We start from the raw sequence: 22440 nt of genomic DNA on the forward strand, positions 1-22440 counted from the left end.
ATCCATCCATCCAACATCCATCCATCCAATTTATCCATCCATCCATCCATCCATCCATCCATCCATCCATCCATCCATCCAATTTATCCATCCATCCATCCATCCATCCATCCATCCATCCATCCATCCATCCATCCATCCATCCATCCATCCAACATCCATCCATCCACCAATCCATCCAATCCATCATCCAACTTCCATCCATCCATCCATCCATCCATCCATCCATCCATCCATCCATCCATCCATCCATCCATCCATCCATCCAATTTATCTATCCATCCACCCATCCAGTCCATCCACCCATCCTTCCATCCACCAATACATCCAATACATCCATTCATCCATCCATCCAATTTATCCATCCGTCCGTCCATACATCCATCCATCCATGTCAAATTTAAACAAACCATTCAAACAACTTTGTTTGATTTATGGTCACATTGATGTAAAGCTGTATTTGCAATACAATGTGACAGAAACAGTAACGTAGTGATCTTTCATGCTTACACCCTTACTTTTGGGAAAATGTTTCCAAAACAGCTTTATTACTTTCTGGAAAAAAATAAAAAAAAATAATAATAATAATATTTTTTTTGGTGATGGTGAAACCACTAGCATTATTATTGAGTGCTGGGTAGATTATTGACAAATTGTAGTCCAATACTAAATACAAATCGCATGACAAAATGTTTTGTTAGTAATGTAATCTATTAAATCTGACTACTATTTGATTACTTTGATTACTTCTGACTGAACTTGTTTTTCACATTGATTTGAATAGGATAATCTTTCAAAGAGAAATTAAATGTATTCCATTCTTTATCAACATCATGAAGTGCATTAAACACAACATTACACTAAGTCAGGTTTTTCCAAACTAATTCGTCAATTGATGAAAAGTTAACAATTATATAAATCTTAAAAATGTTTAATTAGGAACATTAAAAAAAAAGATTTGAGGAGAATCAATAAATTTTTTATAATTTACTGCCATTTTGTGAATATTGTGTAATCATGTAATCAGTAAAAAAGTAACTAGTCTCATTACGAGTATTTTAAAGTGTAATCTAAATTACGAGTATTTAACTTAACTGATTACGTAATCCAGATTAAAATTGGCATTAAAAATGGCTTATAGTTCATACAGAAAAAAAGTATTTTAACATCCACAAATTTAACATATCACTTAAAGTTCGTAACATTGCAAATTTTTGGTAGTTTTGTATGTAGTTTATGAATCGCCTCTTAATCGCATACTTCATATATCAGATTTGCATTATTTCCTGATCCAGTTCCCCCACACTATACTCATCAATAAAAGTGACAAAATTGCCAAAATAGTAAAAGAAGTCTGACTTTTGACATGCTATTTTCTTTAGCATAATTATGTTTTGGCACACATGTAATCTAGTGTACTATACAGAGCAGATGCTACGCAAGTTATGAATCAGCCTAGTATTCACCCATTGTGATTAAATTAGAAGGCGTCTTCAGCATTTGTGTTTGATTATGTGTGTTTCATTGGTGGAGAGGCGCGTCTTGTCATGTGTCACAACTCTGCTGTACCAAAGTTAGAATTTCATTAATTTTCACTCAGTCTCTCCATTTCTTTTGTCTCCTTAAACACACATCTTCTCCCGGCGTTTCCCATTCTCCGCCCTCGTTTGATTAAAAGCTGATAATTACATTCCTTGTTTCCCCGCTGATTCTGCAGAAGCGTCTCTTTCTCCCTCTGGCGCCTGATTGAACTCTTTTTGGGGCTTTGAGGAAACAATCAAAGCCATCCGAGAGTAAAACAAGACTTCGGAAAGGACAAATTAATAGTGGTACACACTTATTGTGTCTGTATTTCTTTTTGCAGTGACAGTTTCGAATCAGCACCTGTCAAATTTGATTGTCTGAAGAATATGTGTACAAAATTTGGACCTTGTCATCACTGCATCTTGACAAAATTTATGTTTAGCAGCTGCTGAGGGCTTTTCTTTCTTGATATATATTACATAATTAGTTTTCAATTGTTGATTTTGGCCATCGAACCTTGCAGTGTTTGTTTGCACTCAATATTATGCAGCCAAATCCTCCATCTGCTCCTCATCTTTTTCAGCACAGAATATGGTTCAATTATTCAGTAATGTTTCATTATTTGTGGCTTATTAGTTGTTCTGACCATAAAGCGCTGCAGGAATGCGTCCTAAAACCAAGAAACGAATTTTGAACTTCTTGTTTCATTGTTCCCAAAGTCACTGAATGGGTTTGAATGGCTTTTTGTCCTAAGGAGTAGTTCACTCCAGAATTAAAATTTCCTTATAATTTACTCAGCTCCATCCCATCCAAGATGTTCATGTATTCTTACTTCAGTCGAAAAGAAATTAAGGTTTTTGAGGAAAACATTCCAGGATTTTTCTCCATATAGTGGACTTCAATGGGGTCCAACAGGTTGAAGGTCCAAAATGCAGTTTCAGTGCAGCTTCAAAGTCTCGACACGATCCCAGCCGAGGAATAAGAGTCTTATCTAGCCAGACCATCAGTCATTTTCTAAAAAAAAAAAAACATTTATATACTTTTTAACCAAAAATGCTCGTCCACAACTTCACGCATTACGTAATCACGTTGGAAAGGTCACGAAAATGTAGGATGGGACGAAAAACTCCATCTCATTTTCTCCTCCAATCCTAAAATCGCCCGACATTGTTGTTCTACCTTTTATTGATTTATTTATTTTGTAATTTTTACTTAGTCTTTGCACGTTCGCATTGTAAACGTAAACATTAGGTCGGTACTTCCACCTACGTCACGCGTGACCTTTCAACGTGATTACGTAATGTGTGGCGCATCACAGCAAGTGCAAGACAAGCATTTTCGGTTAAAAAGTATATAAATGTTTATTTTTTAATGGTTTGGCTAGATAAGACTCTTATTCCTCGGCTGGGATCGTGTGGAGACTTTGAAGCTGCACTGAAACTGCAATTTGGACCTTCAACCCATTGGTTGCCATTGAAGTCCATTATATGAAGAAAAATCCTGGAATGTTTTCCTCAAAAACCTTAATTTCTTTTTGACTGAAGAAAGAAAGACATGAACATCTTGGATGCCTTTACCATCGAAATAATTTTCGTCAATATCATCATCATCATCATCATCACTGAGCTTTATAATTTCAATAAGATTTTGCTTATTGCTTGCATATCTCCACTAGTAATGATGATCATAATAATAAAACAAATCCCATTAGCCCATTTGACATTTCTCCAGGACATGTTTATCGAACTACACTAAAGCTCTTTCAACTTTTAACCCCATCCTTCTCTAACCAGCATCAATTTGAGGTGAAACCGAGGTGCTCTTTCTCTGAATCTCTCTCCATACTGACTTCTTCTAATGGCTCCATCACACTCACTACGTGGCAAATCCCGATATTTTTACTCTTAGCAAGCAAGTGGCAGCCGTATTCCGACCAGAGCCAGTTTATTTCCCTCACGGGGTGATTTTGGCATGTTTGCCAGGTTGCTTGCGGAGAATCGTGACTAACTGTTCCAGTGACTCAGATTTAGTCTTCTGCGACTGGCAAGTGTACTTTCTGTTCCCGGGTTTTTGGGGGTTCAATATCCGTCAAATTTATAGACGTGACACTTTCGATGTTTATGGAGTCTGAGATTTATCAACGTCAATTGACAGACGGCCAGAGGTCATTCCCCCGGGTGTAATGAAGCCGCTATATCAGCCTGACACCGAATTAATGAAACCACATCTCTCGGGTCATCCACCCTGTCAGAATTCATCATCTACTTGCTGTTAATTTATGATTCCGTTTGAGACGTCGTACAATAAATTATTAGATTTACTTATCAGATCGTTTAGTGGTCTCGATTAACTATATATGTCCACCTTATTTTCTGTAGCTCAGTTGATCCTTCATTAAGGAGATGATACGTGTAGATGTAAAATTTATGAATATACTTTAAATTATTTTAAAAAATGTATTTATATTAAAGTAACATTGTTATATATATATATATATATATATATATATATATATATATATATATATATATATATATATATATATATATTTAAATGTTTAATTAAAAATAAATACAAAATAAATTACAATTTTTTTATTCATTTAGTAAAATGTACTCAAAGAAGCAAACATTGAATATATTATAAAATGATTAAACGTTATAATATGAAATTATTTTAAATGCAGTTATTTATATTACAATAAAATTTTATTTAATTCTGTATAATATAAAATAAATATAATTTTATTTTTTATAAACATTATTTTCTGTGCTCAAAGTGGTAAACATTCAATAAATGATTTTAAATGTAATTATTTATATTATAATAACATTTTATTTAATTCTATAATATAATTGTATTTATTCATTTTATTTTCTAATAAAATGTGCTCAAAGTAGTGAACATTTCAATAAATGATTTTAAAAATAATTATTTATATTAAAATAACATTTTATTTAATTCTATATAATTTAATATACAATAAACATCATTTTATTTATTAATTTTGTTTTTTGTTAAAATTTGCTCAAAGTGGTGAACATTCAATAAATGATAAATTATTTTAAATATAATTATTCGTAAATCCTGATTAAACTTAAATTAGATTTAATTTATGCAATATATAATTAAATAATTGGTTTATGTATTATAGATATTTAGTATATTTTAAAATTATATGTAATAATACATTTATTTATTTATCTTTTTTTGTAAAATGTGCTCAAAGGGGTGAACATTTGATGAATATATATATATATATATATATATATATATATATATATATATATATATATATATATATATATATATATATATACAGTGAGGAAAATAAGTATTTGAACACCCTGCTATTTTGCAAGTTCTCCCACTTGGAAATCATGGAGGGATCTGAAATTGTCATCGCAGGTGCATGTCCACTGTTGAGAGACATAATCTAAAAAAAAAAATCCAGAAATCACAATATATGATTTTTTAACTATTTATTTGTATGATACAGCTGCAAATAAGTATTTGAACACCTGTCTATCAGCTAGAATTCTGACCCTCAAAGACCTGTTAGTCTGCCTTTAAAATGTCCACCTCCACTCCATTTATTATCCTAAATTAGATGCACCTGTTTGAGGTCGTTAGCTGCATAAAGACACCTGTCCACCCCATACAATCAGTAAGAATCCAACTACTAACATGGCCAAGACCAAAGAGCTGTCCAAAGACACTAGAGACAAAATTGTACACTTCCACAAGGCTGGAAAGGGCTACGGGGAAATTGCCAAGCAGCTTGGTGAAAAAATGTCCACTGTTGGAGCAATCATTAGAAAATGGAAGAAGCTAAACATGACTGTCAATCTCCCTCGGACTGGGGCTCCATGCAAGATCTCACCTCGTGGGGTCTCAATGATCCTAAGAAAGGTGAGAAATCAGCCCAGAACTACACGGGAGGAGCTGGTCAATGACCTGAAAAGAGCTGGGACCACCGTTTCCAAGGTTACTGTTGGTAATACACTAAGACGTCATGGTTTGAAATCATGCATGGCACGGAAGGTTCCCCTGCTTAAACCAGCACATGTCAAGGCCCGTCTTAAGTTTGCCAATGACCATTTGGATGATCCAGAGGAGTCATGGGAGAAAGTCATGTGGTCAGATGAGACCAAAATAGAACTTTTTGGTCATAATTCCACTAAACGTGTTTGGAGGAAGAAGAACGATGAGTACCATCCCAAGAACACCATCCCTACTGTGAAGCATGGGGGTGGTAGCATCATGCTTTGGGGGTGTTTTTCTGCACATGGGACAGGGCGACTGCACTGTATTAAGGAGAGGATGACCGGGGCCATGTATTGCGAGATTTTGGGGAACAACCTCCTTCCCTCAGTTAGAGCATTGAAGATGGGTCGAGGCTGGGTCTTCCAACATGACAATGACCCGAAGCACACAGCCAGGATAACCAAGGAGTGGCTCTGTAAGAAGCATATCAAGGTTCTGGCGTGGCCTAGCCAGTCTCCAGACCTAAACCCAATAGAGAATCTTTGGAGGGAGCTCAAACTCCGTGTTTCTCAGCGACAGCCCAGAAACCTGACTGATCTAGAGAAGATCTGTGTGGAGGAGTGGGCCAAAATCCCTCCTGCAGTGTGTGCAAACCTGGTGAAAAACTACAGGAAACGTTTGACCTCTGTAATTGCAAACAAAGGCTACTGTACCAAATATTAACATTGATTTTCTCAGGTGTTCAAATACTTATTTGCAGCTGTATCATACAAATAAATAGTTAAAAAATCATACATTGTGATTTCTGGATTTTTTTTTTTAGATTATGTCTCTCACAGTGGACATGCACCTACGATGACAATTTCAGACCCCTCCATGATTTCTAAGTGGGAGAACTTGCAAAATAGCAGGGTGTTCAAATATTTATTTTCCTCACTGTATATATATATATATATATTAAGTTTTTAAAGTTTTTATTGTTGAATTAATTAAAAAATTTGGAAAAAAAACTATAAATATTTAAATATAAATATATTTTAATTAATTAATTTTACATTCTCTACCCCCCCCCCTCCCTAAAATTGTGTTTAAAACTACCAAGTAACACTACCATGATTAAAAAAATGCATTAATGTCCATATATTTCACTCCTTCACTCACTGAACTCTCAAGGCTGAGTTTTACCCTTCTCTCTCTCTCTCTTTCTCTTCTTCCTTCCCTTTTCCTGTCTTGTGAATTACTCCCGAACTGCTTTTACCGCCCCATTTTTCTCACAATTACGCTTCTATTGGACAGCCGGCCTTGAATAACCTTGGAAATGTAGACCTTTGGAGTGAAGTGGAGCACATATCTCTCCTAAAGCAGTTCTTATAAGCACTCTGACGTTTTGAAGCAAAGTTTTTTTATTACTCGGCTGTCCAGAAGAAGACAAATGTGTATTAATAAATAATAGACTGGAGTGTTCATAAAAAGTTGTGAGCTTGTCGTCCTCTGAGATGAGTTATCGAGCGTTGAAATCCGAGTCACACTCATTCCCAAAAGCCTCTTTTCGGGGGATTTTACAAACGAATCCAACTTCTCCTCCAACTTCTTAGCTGTTTATGCATTTTAAACTTGATTGTTTGACAGTTTTTGTTATGTTTTAGATGACCTTGCTGCAAAAGCCAACATCATCATAGACCCGGCGGAGATCCAGGCCACCTCTATGGACGACTTGGATGAAGACGAGGAAACCGGAGCTGCTCAGGTGCCTTAATGTCTACCAAGAATTTATTTTAAGAACATATTTTGACATGTAAAGTCATTTTGTTATGCAATTGTGAGAAATACGACTATAAAAGCATTTTGAAGTGCTCTGGGTTTGAGCTCAATCAAAGCATTTGGCATTATGTTTGATTACCAAAAATGTGTAATTTTGACAATTTAAAGTCGCTTGAATCTTATGGCATGACAATGACTAGAGCAACTTTCCAGCTCAAACTTTTAACAGAAGAATTAACATTAAAGGGTAACTCTCGCCAAAATGCAACCTAGGGTCTTTTTGTTAATCTACCCGAGACAAACTTTCGTGTAAAAGCATAATTAGAATGGAAACGCCACTTTTAAGTTTGACCGTATTTTCATTTTCGGTCAAATTGCCTTTTGAATGGGGCACGACTATGATAGCATCAAAATCGCTATTTTTAAAACACTAAGAAGGCTCGACACAACATGAAACTATTGCTGGAAGTATCACCAGAGGCTCTTCACATAAACTCCAGCATTGAGAACATTGTGTGTGTACACAGAGTTTACTAAAAAGAAAGATTTTGAACAACTCACTGTCTCTGTGTCCGCCGGCATTTTGACAGTCAAAAATAGCCGATCTCCGAATGTGAATGAACTGAATCTGAATTTTAGTATTGTTTCTTATATGAGGATCCTTTTTCAAATACAAGGTCAATATTGATTTTCACTAACGACAAAACAACAAATTATCCGTGAATTTATATGGAACTAAGCTTTAGGAGCTTTCCAACTTTAGTCTCCTCCCTGTTATGTTGCATTCGGAGATCGACTATTTTTGACTGTCAGAATGCAGACGGACACAGAGACAGTGAGTTGTTCAAAATCTTTCTTTTTAGTAAACTCTGTGTACACAAACACTGTTCTCAATGCTGGAGTTCATGTGTAGAGCCCCTGGTGATACTTCCAGCAAAGTTTCATGTTGTGTCGGGCCTTCTTAGTGTTTTAAAAATAGCGATTTTTGATGCTATCATAGTCGTGCCCCAAGCACTTCCATTCACAAGGCAATTTGACCGAAAACGAAAATACTGTCAAACTTAAAAGTGGCGTTTCCATTCTAATTATGCTTTTAAATGAAAGTTTGCCTCGGGTAGATTAACAAAAAGAGCCTAGGTTGCATTTTGGCGAGAGTTACCCTTTAAGTTCTTTTATATTATTGTAAGCTTAAAAGTTCTCCTCCAAAAATTGGCCCCATTAGCTTCCATTGTAAGTCCCTCACTATAACCTTGACTTTTTTACTTTAACTGAATCCCACTGAGGTCATTTAGTGTAGGGCATTTCATTGATTCATGGTGTTTTGTGGAGTTGGTCTACTTTTTGTGATGAGGACATTACCCTGAATGCTGAAAATTAATGATATGTGTGTGTGAACAACAGAGACCATCTGGCGCTGTTGCCATGGGTGGCGCTTTGGCCCGGCCCAGTTGGTTGAGTTCTCCGACGCTGGGCAGAGCGAACCGCTTCCTCAGCACCGCGGCCGTCAGCCTCATGACCCCTCGACGACCTCTCGCCCCGCCCGAGAAGGTCAAGGTCCGCACGCTCACCGTAGAGCAGAGGACCGAAGAAGACAGTGAGTCCATCAGCAGACTTCATAGAGCTAAACTAATGCTGAATGTTAACACTGTTCTGTGATGTTGACTAGCGCATGAATCACGTGGTACTGTCAGATCTCAAATCAGGGAGAATATTTTGCTGTTATTATGATTTATACATTTTATACTTTTAAACTATTTATATATATAACAGTTTAATAACTAGTAAAAACAGTAAAAAATAATAGTATATAACTATACTATCTTATATATATATATATATACAGTATACATGCAAATATTTCCTAAATATATATATGCTTGTGTGAGTATTTATATATACAAATAATTATACACAGTACACACACACACATATACAGTGCAATGCATAAGTGAATACACCCATGCTAAAGTTGACTAAAAAGAGGAATAAAAAATCATATTTTGGAAATTGAACTTAATGCCTTAATTTAAAAAAATTAGGAAAAATCCAACCTTTAAGGACACCAATTTTCTTTGTGAATGAATAATGTATCATAAATAAATAAATGTTCTTCCTTAAAATACATGGTGCATAAGTGAGTACACCCCTATGTTAAATTCCCATAGAGGCAGGCAGATTTTTATTTTTAAGTATTTAATATAGTGCTATAAAAACACACACACATATATGTATATATATACATAGTACACACTACTGGTCGAAAGTTTTAGATCGGTAAGATTTTTTATGTTTTTAAAAGAAGTCTCTTCTGCTCACCAAGGCTGCATTTATTTGATTTAAAAAACATAATATTTCACAATAATATTTCACAATATTACTGTTTTTGTTTGTATTTTTAATCAAATAAATGCATCCTTGGTGAGCAGAAGAGACTTCTTTTAAAAACATAAAAAATCTTACCGATCTAAAACTTTTGACCAGTAGTGTATATATATATATATATACATATATGTGTGTGTGTTTTTATAGCACTATATTAAATGTCATTTAAATGGCTTTTTTACTTTATTTATTTGCAGTTTTTTCTTAAACATTCAAGATATATTCAGAGAATATAAATGCATATCTCAAATAATAAATCTTAATATAATATATGTTGTTTGTATGATGTTTTGATAGTTTTGCTGGACAACATGACTTATATACTGATTTAAAAATATATATATTTTTTGCAGTGCATGAAAATCGCAATCCACAGCTTCACAGGAAGTCAGATGGAAACCAATTAGCTTAGAAATGAGTGTTTCAAAAAGGAAAATAAAATCACCTATCTCAAGGGGAATATGACTTTTTTTTTAACCCTCTCTCTCTTTTCTTTTTCTCCCCCCCTCCAATTCGCTCTCACCCTCATCTCCCCTCTGCCATCTCCAGTCGAGGGAAGCCATGGTAACGATGGGCTGTTGCTGGGGCGACCGTTAGAAGAGCCTGATCAGCCAATCACAGAGAAGTCCCTGCTGGAGATTCTGGATGGGGTAGTGATGATGTACAATCTGAGCGTTCATCAACAGCTTGGCAAGGTACAGGTCCAAGAGAGCACAGTACGGCCCTCGAGGCAAACCGTGGAGAGTGAGTGGAAGTTACACAGGACCCGAGGTCCAAGTTGTGTCATTGACATCTGATGACGCCTGTCTTAACAGTTTACCTTTGTGTCATTCTGATGGGTTTGTGAGCCGTCACACATCAGTTGTGTCTGATTTTGAAAGCGTGTATATCAAGTTTAGGAGAAATTACCTTTTAATACAGTACACATCTCTCCTAATTGTGCGCATTTCACTAAAACTATCGAAAAATGTCCAGGTCATATGTTACCTCACAATCGAAAATGAAATATCATAATACATATTCAAATTTTTTTTCTGTAGTTTATTAGTATTGTAAAAAAGAAGATATAAAAGCATAACTGATCAGTGTATATTAGTTACCTGACACTTAAGCATTTCAAAATATTTTGTTGTTCAAAAGTAAATGAAACAATGGAACAAAATGAAACAGCAATTAAATGAAATGAAACAACAAATCAAAAATAAAACAAAACATCAAACATCAAAACATCAAATAAACATCAAAACATCAAATAAACATCAAACAATAAACATCAACACGACAAATCAAAACAATGAAACGAAATGAAATGAAAGAATGAAACAAAACAAAACAATGAAACAAAACAACAAAATGAAACAATGAAACAAAACAACAAAATGAAATGAAACTAAACAAACAATAAAACACAACGAATCATAATAATGAACCGAAACAATGAAACAAAATGAAATGAAATGAAACAAAACAACGTAAATTGAAATGAAACAACGCAACAAAACAACGAAATGAAATGAATCAACAAAACAAAACATTGAAACGTAATGAATCAAAACAATGAAAAGAAATGAATTAAACAAAACAAAATGAAATGAAAAACTAAACTAAACAATGAAAAAAAAAAACCTAAACTAAACAAGTATCAGTCAATTTCTATTTGATGCGAGGAATATTACACCTATGTATTACAATATATGAAGTTCTGGACACAAATAATTTTAGCCATCCTTGGTAAACCTTCAATGATAAGTTTGATCTAATTTCCACAGATGAGTGTAAAAAATATATTGTATATATATATATATATATATATATACATATATATATATATATATATATATATATATATATATATATTTATTTTTTTATTTATTTATTTTTAATGCAAAATATACGATTAAATGATCTTATTAAGCATTTTGAAGTATTATTTTCAGGACAGTTAGGATTCCCTAGAATCCTGTTAGTTGTACTTGGTTTAATGTGCAAATTAAATATTTGAAGATTTTATATATATATATATATAATGTTCAAATATTTAATTTGCACATTAAACCAAGTACAACTAACAGGATTCTGTTATAAATCATATATATATATATATATATATATATATATATATATATATATATATATATATATATATATATATATATATATATATATATAAAATCATTATATGTATCTCTAATAATCGGTATATAATCTTTGTGAAAAATACAATTTCTTTTTTTTTTTTTTTGATTTGCAAGTTAAAGAAAAGACAATTATTCTTTTTGCTCGAGTTCCTTCAAGTTCACGTGGATTTAGCTAAAAAAAATCCTCTGATTTAGGGGGCTCTGCTGTGCCAGCTCACCTTGACCGACCCACTCCACATCCACGAACAATCTGATAAACGCTTTTTGTCGACGTGTCGTTGCTTTCAACAGTGAGTCACTGCTGTGTAATACATGGACTCTGTCTTGCCAGCAGCTGTTTTAATGTTTCACTCCTCCAACAGTGAGGAGAAACGAGCTGAACATAAAAACTGTACAGCGCTCAATGGTCGTGAAGTGTATATATAATTCATGCTCTCTGTAAAGTGCTTCGCTCGACAGAGTTCTGTACTGTACTTCCACCATTGTCTTCCTGCGTGTGTCCTTACGCTTGAAGAAAATGGATTTCAATCACTGAGAGTTATTGGTCCCTGTAGTAAAGAGATTCTCTCTTTTTTTCTGCCTCGATCTGCTGAATTTCTATGCATATTTTGTCCTTTTTTTAACTTTCCTTTGCAGTTCACCCAAAGGCCATTCTACTGGACCAGCCAAAATATGTTCAGAACAAAATGATGACAGAACTTAATTTTTGGGTGAACTGCAAAAGAAAGTTGAGTGTTATGGCAGAGGGAAAGATTTCCTATGAATAATGACTTACATTTTAATCAGTTTTTTCACAAAATCCGATTGTATAGCTTCAGAAGACTTTGAATATAATTCATATAGTCTGCTTTTATGGGGCTTTTTAAATCCTTGTGGAGCTTGACAGCTCTTTTTTAATGTATGGGTCATTTCTCTATTGAGAGTACAGTAAAGGATAGCACAATATTTCATTTTTGGGGGAACTTATCCTTGAAAAAAGGAGCCCTTTCTTTTATATCTAAAATTTTGATTTTACAGGCAATTGTGTTTCAGAATATGATTGTAAAGAGCCAATCAAATGCATTATTGAAATGACTGTCAGATTATGAGCTGTGAGTAATTTATCAAACAAGCTGTCATTCATCAAAAGAATGTGTTGTGTAACTATGGAAACGGGGCATCATCTTGGCCCTATTAATAGTGTTACAACATCCAGCATTATGAAAATAAAGAGAAAAGCATAACAGTGTCATTGAAAAAGCCAGACAATAGCATTTCCAGATTACGCTCAAAATGACAGTCTTATACCTGGGGATGGTCTGTGAATTTATCAATCATAAATATTTCCTACTAGCCATCATTTTTATTTCTTTATATTAATAAAAACAAAACAAAACTGAACAACGCATATAAAACAGAACAATGTATAAAAAGCAAAACAAAACAAAACTGATCAATGCATTAAAAAACAAAACAATGTATAACATAAAAAACAAACAATGCATAAAACAAAACAACAATGTATAAAAAGCAAAAAAAAAAAAAAACTAAACTGATCAATGCATTAAAAACAAAACAATGTATAACAAAAAAACAAACTGCATAAAACAAAACAACAATGTATAAAAAGCACAAAAAAAACAACTAAACTGATCAATGCATTAAAAAACAAAACAATGTATAACATAAAAACAAACAATGCATAAAACAAAACAACAATGTATAAAAAGCAAAAAAAAAAAAAACTAAACTGATCAATGCATTAAAAACAAAACAATGTATAACAAAAAAACAAACTGCATAAAACAAAACAACAATGTATAAAAAGCAACAAAAAAAAAAACCTAAACTGATCAATGCATTAAAAACAAAACAATGTATAACAAAAAAAACAATGCATAAAAAAACAAAACAGAACATATAAAACGCATACAAAAAGACAAAACAGCATAAAAACCAATCAATTTATTTTGAATGCAAGGAATATTACATCTTTATGGAGTTAGACATCAAAGGTAAACTTTTACCTAATTTCCACAAATGTTCGAATTGTAACGTTTTTTTTTTTTTTTTTAGATGGTTTGCATGTTTTATGTAAGGAATAATTGACGACTCATGATTATTATTCATGAAGAATTATTATTTTCAAATAATTCAACAGCCTGTTATCAATTATTCCGCTTATTATTTTCAAATAATTCAACAGCCTGTTGTCAATTATTCCGCTTATACTACGGTTACATTACAAAACATTGTTCAGATGATGCATTTCAAGACATTTTGTCAGGTTTTTGTCCTTAAAATGCTCTTGTGTGTAGGACTAATTTCTTACGTATCTCATCCCAAGCCTTCTTTGCTAATTCCAAAACGTCATTTTAGAGCTAGTAATGGAGGATTAAGCCACTGATAGCATAATAATGCAGTTATTAATGCAGTTAATAAAGAGAGAGAGAGAGAGTTATCAAGGGTGTGTGAATTACCTGAGTCTGATGCGCCTCTCAACAGTGTTCGGCAGAAGCGTCTCTACTAATAGAGAAACTGTAAGTTTATCTGCTTCAAGAACAACGCCGTTATTACCTCACTAGTGAGAAACTTCATGTAGTTGTTAAACTATTTTACTGATAAAATCGTCAGAGTAGCGCTGACAACACGTTAATGTGCGAGTGTGTGTCCCTACTGTATGTGTGTGCGTTTGAGTGCGAGAGAGTATGTGCTTTCCGTACATAATGACATGTAATTTTGTGGCAAAAAACATGGAAATAATTTGTTGTTTTTTTCCTATTGTTTATTTATCCTATATTTGTTTGCTTGGTCGGTGTTGTTGTGGGTTTTGGATCTTTTGCTGTTGCTGGCTGTTTAGTCGTGCGATTCCCTGAAAATAATTGCACACCTTAGAACATTCATCAACCAATCAGATTCAAGCATTCAACTTTAAATTATTCAACTCTTCTTTGTGTTCAAAGCCAAGTTTTTTCCTCGCTTGGTGCTTGGCGAGTGTTTATTTTGAACCCTTCTAATTGGTCATTTAGTGAGTCCCTTTGGTCCAAAGTGATTTGCAGAGTCAATGCCCCAGGAATAACCTGAGGTTAAACATCGCTCTCATGGTTAAGCATTGGCCACTCCTTGTGGGATTTGAACCTATAACCTTTTGGCTACCAGCCAAAATCTTTAAACGTTAGACTACTCTAGCAAGACGAAAACTGCATTGGTTTGCCCATTAGTTTACTGAAGTAATTAGTCACAAGGTCTCTTCCTCCAGGGAGTTTTTCCACGGCTGATGCTAATCATTCCCCAATGACTCGTTCACTGGGGTTTTTGTAAGACTCCTTTCTTTGTATTTACTTTAGAAATATGTCCATTATTGAAAGTGCTGTACAAATAAAATGTAATAAAAATTGAAAGGGACAGCAAGGTAAGACAAACTAGTTGTTAATAGGCAAGGCTTATTGATGCGATCCTTTGGTAATATACCGTGGCTTTGGAAGTGAATTAAAAGTGTCTGAGTTCACGCTGTGGTTTCTCTCGAACTCTGTTGGATCCTGATGAGATTTAGGTTGCAGTCTGTCAAGAGAAACTGTCTGATTTGACTTACATGGACTAAAGGCTTTGTTAATTGGCTTGGCACAGTGCCATCAGGAGACTTGTCTTCATCATTGATATGCTGAAGATTTCAGCCACAGTGTGAAGTACCTCCACCACCCCTCATTATTTCAGCAAGCTTTAATGCATTTTTTATTTCTCTAAGTTTGAGAGAACTGCCTCACCATAATCTCAATGTATAATCCGAGCCTCATATTTTAGGAACAGCCTAAAGCGGTTTCTCAAATGGAAATGAGCTGCATAATAATAAAATTACTTTACCCGTCAAAGCCAGCAGCTTTAAAAAAAAGCTGAAATATACTTTACAACAGTTTGTAAACTCTTACAGCTCAGTTCTTAACACAACACAAATGCTTGTTGCATTCTCAACATTGCCACAAGGAGCGCTGTTGCAGGTTTGAACTACATGAACTACTTCTTCTATGGTCAATTTCAGGTCAACTCTTGTGCACAAACTTTATAGTTTTTCTTGAAAACAAAGTCACGTTTAGAATGAGCACTTTCAAAGAATATCTAGCCGCTGGATTTGATGGTTCACGAAGTTGTATCGCTGTGTCGTTGTAGGCCGATATTAGCAAGTAAAAGGGACATTTAAACACAATTGTATTTTATCAAAGGCTGTGTTTAAAATCGCCCCTATTCGCTATTCCCTACATTAGTCCACTATGGTCCACTTGGAGGAGTGACTGAAATTTGGACACTCAGTGCCGATTTTGCATAGTTTGGTCTTGCTGTTAAATAATCACTTGAAACTTAGCAAACTGGCAGCTCCAGTAGTAATGAAAAGATTTACCTTGAACTCTGTCATGCAAACTAGCATGTTTAATCCTTAATTAAACAATTTAATAATCAAGTAAAAAGGAATGTATACATGTATGATATTACGCTGTACCCACATTGGACCAGCGGTCTGGAAAATGGATGGATGGATGATTTAGCTGCGAGCGCCATCTTCTGGTCAGACGCGGGAATTCATTCGGCACGACCCTCACAGTGCATTATGGGTATTCTCTAGCCATTGAGTGTACATCAATTGTACACACGTTGTTGTGGTGCGTTGTGGGATTGAATGAGTGCACTCGTTAACGTCCATTATGGTTTCGGACACCATTGGCTGTTCCCTCAAATAGGGCCCTATTTAAGGATAAAGGGGGTGATTTTGGACACAGCCAAAGTCCCTTTAAGACGTGGCATTTCACGTGGCGGCCATCTTTGAAACACCCCTCAGACAGCTATTTCAGTCATGCAAGTACAGCTTCAATCAAATTCTCCAAAGCTGTTCACCAAGCTTACGATTAAATTTGAAATCACCAGTGAAATCGAACACCAACTGTTTCTAAACATTCAAATCATGACAAAAATCTGCATTTTTCAGGCTGACTTTGACACAATAACTTTACCAATCAGTGATTGGCTCTTTTATTGAGAAGGCAGGACTTATTCCACCATATTGCACGTTACACTTTCTCCCATTCATAATAATACGAGTGCACCGTCTTTGATTGTGTAATGGTTACTTTTCTGAAATGAGTCCTCCTTGATGATGTATGCAGCCGACACAATTGGCGCTTTTCCACTGCATGGTACAGTACGGCTCGGTTCGGTATGGCACGCTTTGGCGCTTTTCCACTGCATGGTACAGTACGGCTCGGTTCGGTACGGCACGCTTTGGCGCTTTTCCACTGCATGGTACGGTACGGCTCGGTTCGGTACGGCTCACTTATGGCGCATTTCCACTGCATGGTACGGTACGGCTCGCTTCGGCTCGCTTTAAATGGTACCACCTCTGCTGAGGTTCCAAGCGTACCGTACCGATACTAAAATGTGACGTGAAAACACTGCAGATCACTGATTGGTCAGACAGAATCATCACTACCAGCGTCATTGTATTTACGACACGAGACACTAAACCCGCTAGATTTAAATAGCCAGTAGACAACAGCCACGCTGTAGCGCCTGTTTTAAAAGTATTTGCTTTAAAAAACAAAACAAAAAAAACTCCAAAAAAAGAAATGGCTGAATCGTGGTCAGTGGACGAGGTGCAGACGTTCCTCTCATTGGTTGCCGAGGAGCGGATGGGGAAACACGGAATGAAAAATTCGCATTTAATATGATGATGTCATGGCAGTAGAGACGGCAACTATAACGATCAGTCCCACCCACTTTGAAGCGGTACTAACTGCAGTGGAAAAGCAACCGAGCTAAAGCGAACCGAACCGTGCCGTACCGAGTCGAGTCGTACCACGCAGTGGAAAAGCGAAGCGAGCCGAACCGTTCCGCGCCGAGTCGAACCGTACCATGCAGTGGAAAAGCGAAGCGAGCCGAACCGTTCCGTTCCGCGCCGAGTCGAACCGTACCATGCAGTGGAAAAGCGAAGCGAGCCGAACCGTTCCGTTCCGCGCCGAGTCGAACCGTACCACGCAGTGGAAAAGCGAAGCGAGCCGAACCGTTCCGCGCCGAGTCGAACCGTACCACGCAGTGGAAAAGCGAAGCGAGCCGAACCGTTCCGCGCCGAGTCGAACCGTACCATGCAGTGGAAAAGCGAAGCGAGCCGAACCGTTCCGCGCCGAGTCGAACCGTAGCGAGCCGAACCGAGCCGTACCATGCAGTGGAAAAGCGAAGCGAGCCGAACCGTTCCGCGCCGAGTCGAACCGTAGCGAGCCGAACCGAGCCGAACCGAGCCGTACCATGCAGTGGAAAAGCGAAGCGAGCCAAACCGTTCCGTGCCGAGTCGAACCGTAGCGAGCCGAACCGGGCCGTACCATGCAGTGGAAAAGCGCCAAATGCGACCTCTTGAGGACACCGAATTAGAGAATTGAGATGTCCTTCAAAATGGCTAACTTTGATCGGTTTCTGGGTCACAGGCTGGAGTACAGAGCTACGAGGAGGCATCCATTTGAGTACTGAGAAGCACCCACAGATTTTGAAGGAAATCTTGCTTACCAAGTTAAAATTAGACCAAGATTAAACATTTGAAAGGAACTCGTGTCGCCCCCTTGAGTATTGGAGTCTGTCACAGCCACAATAATTCAATAATGCATATTGATTAAAACTAAATGGGTGTTTGCAATGCATTAGCAAAGCATTCACGTGTGTTTGCATATACTTGATTGCGTATCATAATTTTATGTTTCTAGCATTAATTTTTACCTTTGTGTTTTGTAAACAGACCTGTTTGGCTCTATCTGGAGGGCTTGTGCTCTGTTCAGTATTATCCTTTAAAACCTGGTCTCTGCCCACAGGATAAGGTCACTGTGGTGATAATTTCCCCCTACTCCCAAAATTGGTGGCTATTTGGAACTCCAGCAGGATGGCTAGCGATTATGTTGACGCTTGAGAACAAGGGCAATTTTCTGTAGCTACATGCTCGCAGTGAATTCGGAAAGCGCTGTGTCTAATTCTGTTAGTGTGTCTTTGTATTTCTGTTTGTTTTCTGCAGATGGTGGTTGTATCAGATGATGTTCACGAATACGCCGTGGCCCTAAAGGACACTGATGAGAAGATCGCCCGATGCCCGAGCAGAGTAAGAACACCATATCCACGCTGTAACGTGCATCTATAGGGAAACGCATGCTTATGTCTTAGAGATTTACTGATACATGTTATGGAACTAAACAAAACCGTGAAACCGTGAGTTGAACAACCATTAAACAACCACCCAGGACACCCTAGCAACCACTTGTTGAATGTGTAGCAACTTACCCTTGTGAAAAAGTAGTGCACGCAATTGCTTTGAATGTGCTCTTGTAGTGCACTTCAAATCTAAAAGGTACATTTTTAAAAAACTGTACTTGCACATATTATAATATTATTTAAATAAAAGTTAGGTTAACTGTATTTAAAGTGAATGCATCTGACTGTTTCTTAACACACTTAAGTGCACTTTAAAAAGTTCAATTGAAAGTTTCAAGCTTTAAAAGTACACTAAGTTTTATTGACTAACATACTAAAGCATATGGAAAGTATTTTATTATAATCTAGTGTTATTCAATATTACATTTAATGTTAATATACTGTATTTTAAATGTACTAAATTGCAACAAATGTGCAATTACAAATATATTTAAATGCATGACACTTTTAATAGAAATTAAGTAAAAGTATATTTTAGTTTACTATAAATGTTTGTCAGTACATTCATCAGTACTTTTTTACCATATTTCAAAGACAATGGAAGTAATTATGAAGTTACTTATAAAGATACTTAATTCCTACTTAAAAAAGCACATCGAAAGTTCATCTAATTGCATTTAATATACATTTAAACTATAATACACTTTCATTTAAAGGAACATGCCGACTTTTTGGGACTTTAGCTTATTCACCGTATCCCCCAGAGTTAGATAAGTCCATACATACCCTTTTCATCTCCGTGCGTGCCGTAACTCTGTCTCACGCACCCACCGTTAGCCTAGCTTAGCACAAAGACTGGAGGTAAACGGCTCCAGCTAGCATACTGCTAAGTGACAAAATAAGTGACAAAATAACACCAACATTTTCCTATTTACATGTTGTGATTTGTATAGTCACAGCGTGTGCAAATAACAAGGTCACATGAGACACAGCCATCTTCTAACCGTATACATACTGGGAACTATATTCTCAGAAGGCGAAGTGATTTGCTCGCAGCAGCTGAGAAGCCTGTGGTGAGGAGCAGAGAGTTCGCTCAGAAGTAGCAGTGCTTCACCTTTTGAGAATATAGTTCCCAGTATGTATACAGTTTGAAGATGGCTGTGTCTCAAAAAAAATTTTTCTTTGCGTTTTTCACATGCAGACGGCAACGTTGTCAAAACAATCCACGTTCACGCGGATCCGAGAAAACAACTAAAAGCGCTATATTATTCATGCCAGGCCAGTAGATGGCGATGTTTTTGTAGTGTACATGGAGACGATAACGGTATCTTTTTTTTTTTTTTTTTAACTTGCACTTTGAAACCCTTTTTTAAAAGATTGTGTTTTCAGGCCCCCAAAACGCTGTTGTCGTGTAAATAAATGGGAAAACTGCATAAAAAGTTTTATGTTTTTAGTAGAAAATTATGTCATGTAAACGGGACCTAAAATTTCTTGATTGAACCAGGTGATAGAACCATACAGTGCTTGTAAATAAACAGCACTTTTAAAGGCCGCAATTCATTATTAGTAAAGCTTCACAGTATTTATATTTTAATAATTTAAATTTTTGCTCTTAATTTTTTTTTTCTATTTAAATGCTGAAAAAGGTTTTTTTTTTTTTTTTTTTTTTTGCATAGTCTCTATTATGTACGGAAGCCCTGAAACGCAACGTAAAAAAAAAAAAAAATCCAAAAAAATAAATAATTTCTAGTATTTCGAGAATAAAGTCGAAATATTTAGAGATTAAAGTCGAAATATTTCGAGATTAAAGTCGAAATATTTAGAGATTAAAGTCGAAATATTTCGAGATTAAAGTCGAAATATTTCGAGATTAAAGTCGAAATATTTCGAGATTAAAGTCGAAATATTTCGAGATTAAAGTCGAAATATTTCGAGATTAAAGTCGAAATATTTCGAGATTAAAGTCGAAATATTTCGAGATTAAAGTCGAAACATTACAAGAATACAGTCTTCCGTAGAAGTTGCGTGTGTGTGCATTCATAACGGCGCGCGTCCACTGGTGCAGAGGGCGTGTTTCCAATTCTGAATTTTTTTTTTGTGTGTGTGTGTGTGTGTGTGTGTAAAGAAATGCGCTTGTGAAGTCGAACTGCCTTGGACATGGATCTACACAAAATAGTAGCTTTTTACTTTTATCTGGGCTTTCAACAAAAAGAAAATTCGACAGGTGCCAATCTACCAACATGCATTACCATGGCGTTGGCTATAGACGAGCACAGACTCCGTCGGAGTAGGTTCACAATCTGGTCGAAACGTTTTTGACGTGTTTTCGTGCTCGTCTATAATAGGCAACACGATCTGGGTCGAGAACACTTAACAGTAACCGCACTGTCTCCCTCTTCATCGTAAATACGTTCTGGATACATTTTAAGTGCATCATTCTGTATCCAATCATTTGGCCGGATCCCGTGATTTCCTCTATAATAACCACTGGTGGTGGTCGAGGAGAGATTCCCTGAAATGATTGTAAAGCGCTTTTAAGTGTAGGCCTACAGTAGACATATGAAAGCACTATATAAATGCCTCATTCATGCATTCTTTCATTCATACATTCATTCATAAAGCTGGATATCTTGATCCAGTCTGAAAAGTGTTTTCGCCTGTAGGCTAAAGTCTATTCCGGCGCAGTATATTTTATAACGTCCTATAGCCTATAATGCCATGTTGGTAGACCTGTAGAATTTCCTTTTGTTGAAAGCCCAGATAAAAGTATAAAGCTATTATTTTGTGTAGATCCAGTTTACACACACACACACACACACACACACACACACACACGCACGCACACGCATGAATGCCTGTGCGGCAATGTGAAATAACTGCAAGCACACACGCAACTTCTACGGAAGATTTTATTCTCAAAATATTTCGACTTTAATCTCAAAATATTTCGACTTTAATTTTCTCGAAATATTTCGACTTTAATCTCGAAATGCTAGATTTTTTTTTTTTTTTTACGTTGCGGTTCAGGGCTTCCGTAATTATGCTCTCTTTTTTTTATATTTTATTTTGCTTGGCAGAGGCCGGATATTCTAGAAGAGTTGCAGAAAAGCCAAAAAGTGTTTGCTGAAAAGCTGAACCACCTGAGTCGTAGACTGGCCTGGATCAACGCCACCATCTACTCCAAGGTACTGCTGACATCACTGGCCATCATTTTAAGCATTTTTGTATATACAGCATGGGATGTAATTTTACGTTGAAATGCCCAGTATGAGGTGGTCTCAAGACTGTCGGGTGTTTTATATTTAGAACGTGCCCCGTAAACGGCAGACATTAAAGTCAGCTTTGAAAAATGCTCTTCAAAAGGGCATTTCTGAACAAGAACCGGTTTTTCTATGCTTTAAATGCCACTGCATTAATCACAGATCTTTCTGCATACTAAATGACTTTTGCAGGGGTCATATGATGTTTATTTATACATTTATTTAGCTGCAAAAAT

At 36.0% G+C, this 22440-nt stretch overlaps 1 protein-coding gene across 1 annotated transcript in view; it reads left to right on the forward strand.

The window, feature by feature from the left end:
* rnf123 (ring finger protein 123) overlaps positions 1–22440 on the forward strand; it is a 154622-nt gene that overhangs the window by 25001 nt on the left and 107181 nt on the right. Inside the window, exons 22-26 of the mRNA XM_084118076.1 lie at positions 7158–7258; positions 8674–8866; positions 10204–10349; positions 18811–18894; positions 22022–22129. Coding sequence (XP_083974202.1) covers positions 7158–7258; positions 8674–8866; positions 10204–10349; positions 18811–18894; positions 22022–22129 — 632 coding nt within the window. The remainder of the gene's footprint in view (positions 1–7157; positions 7259–8673; positions 8867–10203; positions 10350–18810; positions 18895–22021; positions 22130–22440) is intronic.

Source organism: Abramis brama (assembly GCF_963993115.1).
Source record: "Abramis brama genome assembly, chromosome: 6".
NCBI lineage: Eukaryota > Metazoa > Chordata > Actinopteri > Cypriniformes > Leuciscidae > Abramis > Abramis brama.